The sequence below is a fragment of the Cyphomyrmex costatus genome, unplaced genomic scaffold (genome assembly GCF_001594065.2).
Source record: "Cyphomyrmex costatus isolate MS0001 unplaced genomic scaffold, Ccosl1.0 scaffold344, whole genome shotgun sequence".
Taxonomy (NCBI): domain Eukaryota; kingdom Metazoa; phylum Arthropoda; class Insecta; order Hymenoptera; family Formicidae; genus Cyphomyrmex; species Cyphomyrmex costatus.
Genome location: NW_017277600.1, coordinates 469,033 through 479,152, shown reverse-complemented (window position 1 = coordinate 479,152; position 10,120 = coordinate 469,033). Strand labels below are relative to the sequence as shown.

Genomic DNA, 10,120 nt, shown 5'->3' with positions numbered 1-10,120 from the left:
GAAAAAGAAATAGGATATGTAGCTCAATTTTTGCCCTTCAAATTAGTTTCCCATTCAGAAAAATTATAGCAAGCTTTAACAAACTGTAGATTACAATATTTGTGGCGGACTAATTGATAGTAAAAAAAATATCAGAAGTACTACGTTTTGTCAAATAAAAATTAAGAAATTAGAGAGTGCTACTTTCTTGAAAATCCCAATTTTAAATCTTCCTTATATTACAATTATTGCCCAAATAAGTTCAAAATTACGTTTATACAGCGATAAAAAATTTCTCATATATAAATATATAATAATTATTTATCGCATATCTCTCATCCAAAATAATGGCAATTTGTGATACATTACATATGTATTACTTCTTAAAAATATATTTGATATCGTTATTTATATTACTATTATTATGATATTATTTATAACATTATTTTACATATATTTTCTATCACGTATACATAATTTATCCAACACGGATTTATGAACAGGACTCAACGAAAGTAATAACCACGAATAAATTAAAGACGTTTTTATTGATTCTTCCAAACAGTGTGATTCGAGTTAGTGCAACACAGCACTATGGGCGACGCTGGTAGGTCGGCTTGGTTGATCAGTCTATTACGACGAAGCGGAGCCGAGTATCGGTGTGTGTATTTACGTGTGTGTATGTGTATATGGTGTGTTATATCGTTGCATTATCACAATACATTATTAACGTCAATTGACGATGAGTGAAATAAATACATAAAGGAGAAGCAGGAGGAAGAGAGAATCAAAAAACGATCGACGGCCGACATGGGGAACAAAAAGATGGGACAAAAAAAAAAGAAAATTAGGATTATTAAAACCGCGCTCATTGAACTCCCTCCATTTCGGCTGTTTTCGAATCTCTCCCTCTGTCTTCGTCAGAGATCAAATCAAACGGAAAGCACGATTTCTGAAGCGATTACATTGGACGGGCGATCGGGAAAAACAAAATCATCAGAACTGGGAAAATCCTGGTTAGAAAAACATGAAACAGACACATATCGATGATCCAGCGAGTCCATTCTCTAATACTTTTTTACGTTTTTAGAGCTCTTGAATATTATTATAAACGCATAGTAGATAAACTAAATCATGGTTTTAAAAAAAAAACGGAAAAATATGTTTTTTTTACAGATTCTTAACGTAAAAATTAAAAATTCCGAAAATCAACATAAAATCTGTCAATCAAGCGTTTATGTCATACATTTCTCATCAATATTTTCACATTTTCCATCATTTTTTTAATTCTTTCAACGCTCCTCGTTTGTCTAATATTTGCTGCGGCTGTTTTTACTAATATTTGCAATTTTTTTCGTCCTCGTATTTTTCAGACATTTGGTAAATACAAATAAAAATCGTAAATATTTAGAACGATATATAACGCTTAAAGAAAAAAAAATTTCTTTCGCTCTTTCTTTTTTTTCGCGTACATCGCGATTTCCGGGCGGTCAACAGGTGATGAGAATTCCGTTCAAGAGCATCTTCGATGACGTGGGATTGTTTTTCAAAAACACGACTATACACGCATCGTTCTTTTTCTCTCTTTCGTTTATTCGTCAATTCTCACTTCTCTCGGCCGCGACATTTGCGTAAGCATCTTAACAAATTTCTTATGCGCTTAGAGAACAGTAAATAAATTAGGTCACTTCCGCCAATGCATCGCCAGAAAACTGTTCATAACAGGTTCCGCGGCTGAATCAGCAGACGCCATTCATCGTTCTTATCCGACACGTCGAAAAACACTTGAATCTTCCCGGGCTAAAGTCTCGCCATTCTTTGCAAAGAGATGCATAAAACAAATGCGCTGTATTATCTCTTCATTTTTTCTCAAACAAAATTGTACGATCGCTGCGCTGTTCATCATCCGAGAACGTGGATGCGAGAAGCTGCATATTTTTTACAGCGACATAATGCGCAAAGACGTGCTGTAAGTTACGCTGTTGAGTAATCAAGATTACCCAAAATAAAGTTACACTTTTCAGTGAAACAAAGGAAATCTGTACAGAAACATCTGTAGCAAAAGCGACAACTTATTGACAATGAATAAGTGCAGTACATAAGACGTGACGTTTTCCTTCTCTCCTTTAATCTTTTCATTCAAATTTATTAGACGACTCGGGTATATTCGTTAAAAATCCTGGATAAGAAAAGCCATTCATACGTAGAAGTAAGAACGTTTTTACGACTTAGGGCTATTTTAAAATATAGGCTCGCGTTATAGTCGCTCGACTTAAGTCAGTCTAACGTGTTTTACTTTTTCTGCCGTACGTTACGTCCGATGCACTGATATAGCGCATTTATGCAGCAACCGAAAATACGTCGATACAACAGCATCGACAAACATCGCACGCAATCGGATAAAACATGAACGAACATTTGCGAATGGCAGGCCTTTTCCCTCGGATGCGATTTGTAGGAATCCTCAAATAAAAATCAACGACGATGTTATTAAAGCAGTCTCTCTCTTTTCTCTCTCTCTCTCTCTCTCTCTCTCTCTCTCTCTTGCTTTCTTTTTTCTCTCTTGCGTGCAATTTCCTCGCGTACGCATTGCATGATTATGCATCGATGCTTGGCGCGCGCGTGCGTTCCATCTTAACAAGGAACCAAGGACAATATTTATCTGTCGCCACTCGGCAATAAAACTTGCCACGCAAAGTGCGACTCGGCAAGAGAGAAATATTGCTAATATCATTCTTCGTGTTCACTCAGGGAATACACGTTCGCCACGTCAAACCCGGCACAAAGCGTACACCCGTTACAGCCCAATCAGACGTCGTCGTTGTCACCATTGTCGAATTTTTATAGCCTGCCCTTCGTATGCCCAGCACCGCAAGTGTACTGAATACTAACAAGATTTCATCGGTTTCCTCCTAGTTTAATCCGCGCGCGCGTTTCTTTTTGGAGAAACGGCTACTATATAAATATTCATGAATAATTCCACCGCGTTATATATCTCGGAAAACTGGAACGCCAAACCTGTGTCTCTCCGATTGCCGTTTGCATTTGTAATATATACATAGCTATTTAGTAACTGCACCTTTTGTAATTGTAACGAAAAACAATGCGGTATTCTTTCAAACTTCTCTTTTTAGCACGTATACGAAAAAAATACTTCCATTATTCCATTATTTGTGAATACGTATTCATCATCTTCCGTTTCTCCAAAACGAAACGCGTATCATACGCAAAAACACCCATTCAAAATATCCACCCATTGTATACTCCCCAATCATACCTCGTCATCGTCGTCGTGTTTTTCCATCGCGCGCTCCGAAATCGTGAAAACAAAACGCAGTTTCTTCTATACACATATAGACAACGGAGATAATAATCTAAATGGATCGCCTTAGATTCTAGACTTATCTAACGATAGGTGGTTTGCTGAGTTTGTGTGCATGTGTGTACGTGTGTATCTATGTGTACAGTGAGATGACGGCATGTAATGACGCTGGGTGGCTCGTAGTACGTGTCTTGTCAGTCTAGCTGACGTATAATGTCGCAGGAAAACGGGTACAGGTGGTATAGTCTTCGTATATCGCATACAAAACGACGTAGGATTCACGGGATTCGTCGCGCGACCTCGGTCCTCTCGACCGAGGCTCTCTCGATCATCGAGCGCAGATTTACAGAAGAACGAGTCGACCTATCACGACGCGACTCGCAACAGACACGGCATACCTGTGTGTGTGACCAGCCGACTCGCTTCTACGTTTACTCGCTTCTACACTCTCTGTGTAAATCTGCGCGATGGCCTTTCGCTAATGTAGATATATAGTATATCTCGGGATATAGTATATCTCTAGAACGCCTGAATCTCACCGCGTAATTCCCTGCCGCGCCTTCCACCCTCGCTCGATCTCGAACGCTTCAACCCATCACATTTCGATCGCCGCGGTAATCGACCCGTGGCGATAACCAATTGATCATAACATTATTGGAAAAAATTGACGAAAGTTATCTAACAAATTAACAATGAGATTCTTCACCGTAGTTCAATTGTAGTAAAAATCTTTATCGATGTGTACTAGAAATCTGAAGAAACAAATTCTAATTTATTTAAACAGTATGTTGAGAGTACCAATGACATTTCGTCATAGAAATAAAAAAAAACTCTAAAATGAAATACTCGCAAGGTTTCAATTTGAAACGAGATTACGTTAACTATAATTCAATTCGTAGAGGTAGATCTGACAATGAAGAAAGAGAGAGTGTAAATAATGCAAACTTTGGAGCTACCGATCGTCAATTCTGGACATCGTATAACGGAACGCATGGCAATATCTTGTCATCCGATTCCGGCAGGTCAAGGCAAAATGCCGGCAACGATAGTTCCACTTGATTGTATTGATATTGTACAAATCAATAACGCGTTTATCTGGTCCGTTTGCCGTTATTTAGCAGAGGCAACGGTAAACGACGTACATGAGGGGAGATAGGAGGAAAAGCGAAACAATGTTACGAACTCGGTGAGCTAGCCGCCCGATTATCGGTGCTCGATTCCGAGGCTGAACCGTTGCACCGAGTTATCCGATAAAACGGAGCGATAGTGCACGATTAAACGCAGTTACCAGTACAGACGGTAGCTCCTTTCACGCGAGGCGGGCCTCTTTCGCGGGAAGAAGATGATGATGATGATGATTCTCTCTCCCGCCGGGGGAACAGTTCGACCTACTATCACGCGCGATCGGGCACGAAGGGAGAAGCGAGGTAGAAGGCGCAGACGTCGATTACGATCGGCGGCGGCGGTGGCGGCGGCCAGCAACGGACCGGACCGTTCATCGTTCTTCCGATTAATTGCTACGTTACGTTTTAAACGGTCACGTCGCCGCTACTCGTCTTGAATTGGCGGTGGTGGTAGTGGTGGTGATGGTGGATGGTGATCGTGGCGGCGGCGGCAACGACTACGGCGAGAAAAAGCCGGTGTATATCGCAATCACGCGAGAGTGTTGGTGCGTGGTCGGACGAGGCATGCGTTCACGCGCGAGTGTACATCTTAACCCTCGTGATTAACCCCTTGCGGCTAGCACGGCGCGCGGTCGAAACTACTTTTCCCGGACGCGCTTTATAAGCACTGCACGCGACGTCTCGCGTTTTCGTCATGAATGGCGCGATGCGTAACTGAGAATGTCTAGCGTTTCACGGTTAAAATTAGTTTACTTTGCATTAAGAACAACTTCGATTGACGATTTAGCATTTTTAAACTGTTGCTCAACAGTAAAACGGCGAAAGGATTCTCTATATAAATTCTTTGGAGTGAATCTGACTTCAAGAGTAAAATCTTACTCCAAAGAATTTAGAAAAGAGAATGTCGAAGTACGGATGGATCGTTATTTTGTAAATCGATGGACATCGAGGAAAAACAGCCGCTGTCTAATTACGCGTGAAGCGATGGTTTAATATTCTACGCATCGATCTCGAGTATACGTCGGAGCCAAGACACAATGGAGTATAAGAATTGGGCGTGGAATCGCGGAATGAGATAGAATAAATTCATGATAAGATAATCATTGTGTAGGGGCAATCGATCGGAAAACAGATATAGTCGAAGCAGAAGAGAGATGAGTGGTCCCGCGTCTACAAAAGGGCACAGTAAAGGCATTCCAATATTCCGATTGGTAATACATAAAATATCAGGAACGTTATATATTTTATTCCTCGTCCCTTCCGCCTTATTCCTACGTTCATTGTTTCTTGGCTCGCAGACTTCTTTTACATATAATCTCTCGCCGTAGGTCGTACCACGAATATCGTTGAAGTAATAAAAATAAGGAGGAAATTGTTAATTTTTACACATAGAGTCGTGCGTAATCGACGATTAAAACAATAAGAATCATCTACATATTTTCTATCGATAGGTATTTATAAATCAACAGAATTAATCGACTAGTGCTCTCCAATTCGTCGGTGCAAATTGGAACATTGGATGGATCGACTGCACGATCTACGAATTGATTTTGAAAACTACGGAGCGTGTTATTATCTTCTGGTGATTTTTCTCAATATCATTTTAGTTCAATTTTAACGTTCCGTCACCTCCGGGTCTCCGAGCGAATACTCTTGCGCATGCCAGAGAAAAAACACTTATGAAAATACGAGAAACTATCGATTATTTAACCGATCATCGTGTCACAACCTACTACAAGGAAAATTCATGTGCTAAAGAGACCCGACAGACACGGTCACGTGCATTAGCACATCTCAGAACGCTCGCGTGTACACAAGTACACACACGCACACACACGCACGCAAGTGCACTCTCTTCCGATCCCGCAAGACTAACACGCTCACGACAAGGCTGATCGACACCGTTTCTCGGTTGCTGAAGTCATTTCACTTCGTTGGACGTGGAACATCAGATGGAGTGTCGATGCGACATCGGTACCGAGCGACAGTGCGTCGCGTGCGGCATTGCGTGCACGCGCGTCACGTCACGTCACGTATACTACGAACACCGTTAGCGGTGAGAAGCTCCTCCTCGGTGTCGCCTTTGACGCCGTCTTGTCGAGGCTTAGCGGCACCGTTGTTCGCACGAGGACGCTTGGTTTTGACCCCCTTGAGATCCCGGACCACACGTAAAAGCGACCACCCTGAGACTAAGACGAACGTCAATCGAATCGTCCGCGCGCACAACGGGCGACGAGGTTAACATCGTCCGTATTTCTTCCTCGTGTCACTTCGTTTCAAAATGGGGCCAAATACCTCGTCGTCAACACCCACGCACTCTCCTCTTCCTTTTCTCCACGCTATTTCTGCTGCCGTTGGCATTTACCGTTTCGCTCTCACTTCGCACTCCACCGGGCGAGTCCGCGCGACTGTAAGCGCTCGTAGCGCTCGGGAACATCTTCGATTAGATAACGTCGACAACCCATCACTCCTCCGCCTGCAGCAATGTGCGGAAATCCTGTTGCAACTTCGATTCATGGTAACTCCATATATCGCTAAAGTCGTCATCTCCGTTGTCGTCGTCGTCGACCTCCCCGGGGAAACTCGACAACGACTTGTCTTCCTCGGCGAGACGTTCGGCGGTCGATGGCGACGAGTAAAATTTGATCTCCAGATCCCGATGACCGTTGGGCGACGTGATAATTTCCGTAGATACTTCCAGACCCTTCGGAGACGCGATAAACCCACCACCGGCATTCGGACCCACAGCATTCGCATTCGCTGGCGAGCTTGCTGGCGCGCTGCCGATACTATCGCCACGCCAAAGAGCTCGTTTGTGTTTTCCACTTTCAGACTGGCCCCCTCGATCGCCGATGACACCAACGTCCTTTGTCGGCGCGGTGATCTCCTCACCGTAACTGAAGTAACTCGTCGGGTCGCTCCAACTACGCCTCAACACTACACCACCGGGCCCAGCGACGGGCCCCATGTCTCTATTGTCATCGTGCAGTCGAGAGTGCTCGTCGAACAATCTGTCGAGCGCGCGTTCTTGAAGATTCGTACACGGTGACGTCAAAAACAGTGGTATTTGACCAAAATGACTATTGCGACAATACTCGACGCCGGACGACGACGGCTGTGGCGGCGACAACGTCGTTGTCAAGAACGGCGAGTACCCGTTCCGATCGACGTCCCAAATCAGACCTGCCGGGTCGCAATATCGACATTGACACGGACCCAAACCGTCCCCTCTGGCAGCAGTCTCACAGGATTCTCCCGCGTATTCATGAACGTAACGTCGCGGCAGATTGCCGCTATCGTTGGCGTGATGATGCCGGTAGCCCTTGGGCGGCGCCGTGGCACGCATCGGCGCCGCGATCACGTTACGGTTGTCATCTAGCACTTTCACTTGCACATGATGCCGGTGATGCGCGTACCGTTGCTGCCTAATGTCCGCCATCTCTGTCTGCATCGACGGCGCTCTACAGCCGCCGTAGATATTCTCGCGATGGCTAACCGGTGGCCTTCGATAGTTCCTGAGATGCGGCGTGGCTGCCTCATAGATTCTTGGTTCGTAGCAAGTCGGTGCGTACGATTTTACACCGATAACGTTGGATTGTTCCCCGACTACGGCACCGCAACCAGCAAGCTGCTGCCGCTGCACCTGCGGCTCCTCCGGTTTAGCCGCATCGACGCCACTGGCGACGACGTTGTTCGGCGGTTTGCGATCCTTCTTTCTGCGCTTGCGAGGCTTAATGATGCGCGGCAGACTATTCTCCGAATTGTTCGAGCCGGAGCTCTCGTCGCTCGCGATACTCAGCGAGTCGATGTTCGCGATACTCGAGGAACCGGTGTTTTCTTTTGTCGCGGCAGAAGAACAGTCGGCATTCGTCGCCGTTGTCTTGGAATTCGGAGATACCGTCGTCGGTGACTTCTTGGCGGTAGCCTCCATTGGCTTTTGAGGGGCGATTCGTGACGCCGGACACCTCGTCGCGCCGTTCACGTTGCTCGTCATGGACGGGTTCACGGTATTATGAACGTAATTGCTGACGATGTTACCGCAGGGTGGCGTATTAGTGATACCATTAGGATTGCCACTGTTATTGTTGTTATTGCTGTGCACCTTGCCACGATTGTAAAATCGTCCGGCCAATATCAGGGGTGCGCCCTGCGTATGAATCGCCAATCTTGACAAAGGACTTTTATGTAGATGACCGCCCGGTGGCACTTGCTGCTGATCGGTACACGTCTGTTGCTGTTGTTGACCGAGCGACGGTGATGAACGCTGATTACACCTGCGCGGACTTGACGTCATTGATATCAGCGGCGCACCCGTCCAACCGCCCGGACCGCCGTATTGCACCTGACATTGCTGCTGATCGGCCAGCCCGGGGTAACTCTGTCCTCCATTGTAGCAACCGCGCGCTTTACCGCCGCGTATCGTCACTGATTGTTCCTGCTTTCGGCAAACGGGCACGGGCTTGCCGTGCAATCCGGCGCGCAGGTTGGACGAAATTAGGCAGCTGCCGATGTAACGCTCCACTTCCAAGGCGCCCTGAGAGGCCGGGCTCATCTTACAATGTCCGCGGACCGTACCACCAATGCTGCTATCGGGTGCCCACGATCGCAATACTCTTTAATAATACGGAATAAATATGACACCTGCACTTTAGCACTATCAACTCCGTTTAGATTCTCTTCTTACTTGTCGTGACACATTACTCCATTAATTCTGATCCTTAGGTAGATAAGGATAATCACAGTCTAGCCCATATTCATAATGAGCTTTGACGACGATGGTTGGAACGCTCAAGTTCGCCACAAGACCGCAACGTATTCCGCGGATCGAAAGTAGGCCGAGAAGAGAGGCGGTCGCGGTGATATTGAAGGGAGTATAAACTTGTGACCCTTCACCGAGAACGACCGAACGAGACCGCGGCCGGAACGACACTGAAGCTGGTGGTGCTGGCCGGAGCAACGTTACACCGTTCTCGATCCTCTGCGACGTGGAGGTCTCCCTACCCGTTCTCGTTGCTACCACCACCACGAGCATCAGACTCCCTCCCTTGCCGTCAATGGCACTTCCACCCCACCATTTCCCACTCCTTACCTCCTTTCGATATGACGCCGCGCACACCGAGTATATACAACGCGCGGCACGGTGTCGTATCCTTCCGGCAAACGACGACGCTGTCACAATTCGGCGAGAGGATCTTAGGAGAAAGCTAGGAAAGAGGGAGAGAGGGAGGCAGAACGAGAACGAGACAAGTCGGAGAGCATCGTCGTCTACCCGTCGCAACGCTGACTGACAGAGACGAATTTACCTGCCTGCCTGCCTGCCTGCCTGCCCGACGCTTATCCGGGTTTCTTATACCCTGACTTAGCATAAATTTCATAAACAAATCCTGGACCTGCTTTTTCCATCTCTCTTTTTCTCTTCTCTCTTTCTCTCTTTCTTCCCCCCTTTTCTCTTGAGTTTGCTGCAGAGTAAAATATGAGTGAATTTAAAACGGTAGATTATAAAAAGAGGAAAAAGAATTTTATGGCTTTCTAATCTTATTTTCGAGCGGATAAAGTCCAATTAAATTCCCATGGAACGTAAAAAGAAAAAAAAAACTTTGATAGATTTTCTCTATAAATTAAAAAAAATTGCCGGCTTTTTATCGTGGGACTATTGGTTAGAAAATGTAAATTTAGAGAGACGCAAGGAAAATGA

General features: G+C 45.4%; 1 protein-coding gene across 1 annotated transcript; it reads right to left on the bottom strand.

Annotated features, from left to right (window-relative positions):
- Positions 1–6,484: 6,484 nt before the first annotated feature.
- Positions 6,485–8,977, bottom strand: LOC108776176 (uncharacterized). Its single transcript, XM_018542706.1, has one exon. The coding sequence runs from the start codon at positions 8,975–8,977 to the stop codon at positions 6,890–6,892; it is 2,088 nt and encodes a 695-aa protein (XP_018398208.1). The 3' UTR covers positions 6,485–6,889.
- Positions 8,978–10,120: the final 1,143 nt, after the last annotated feature.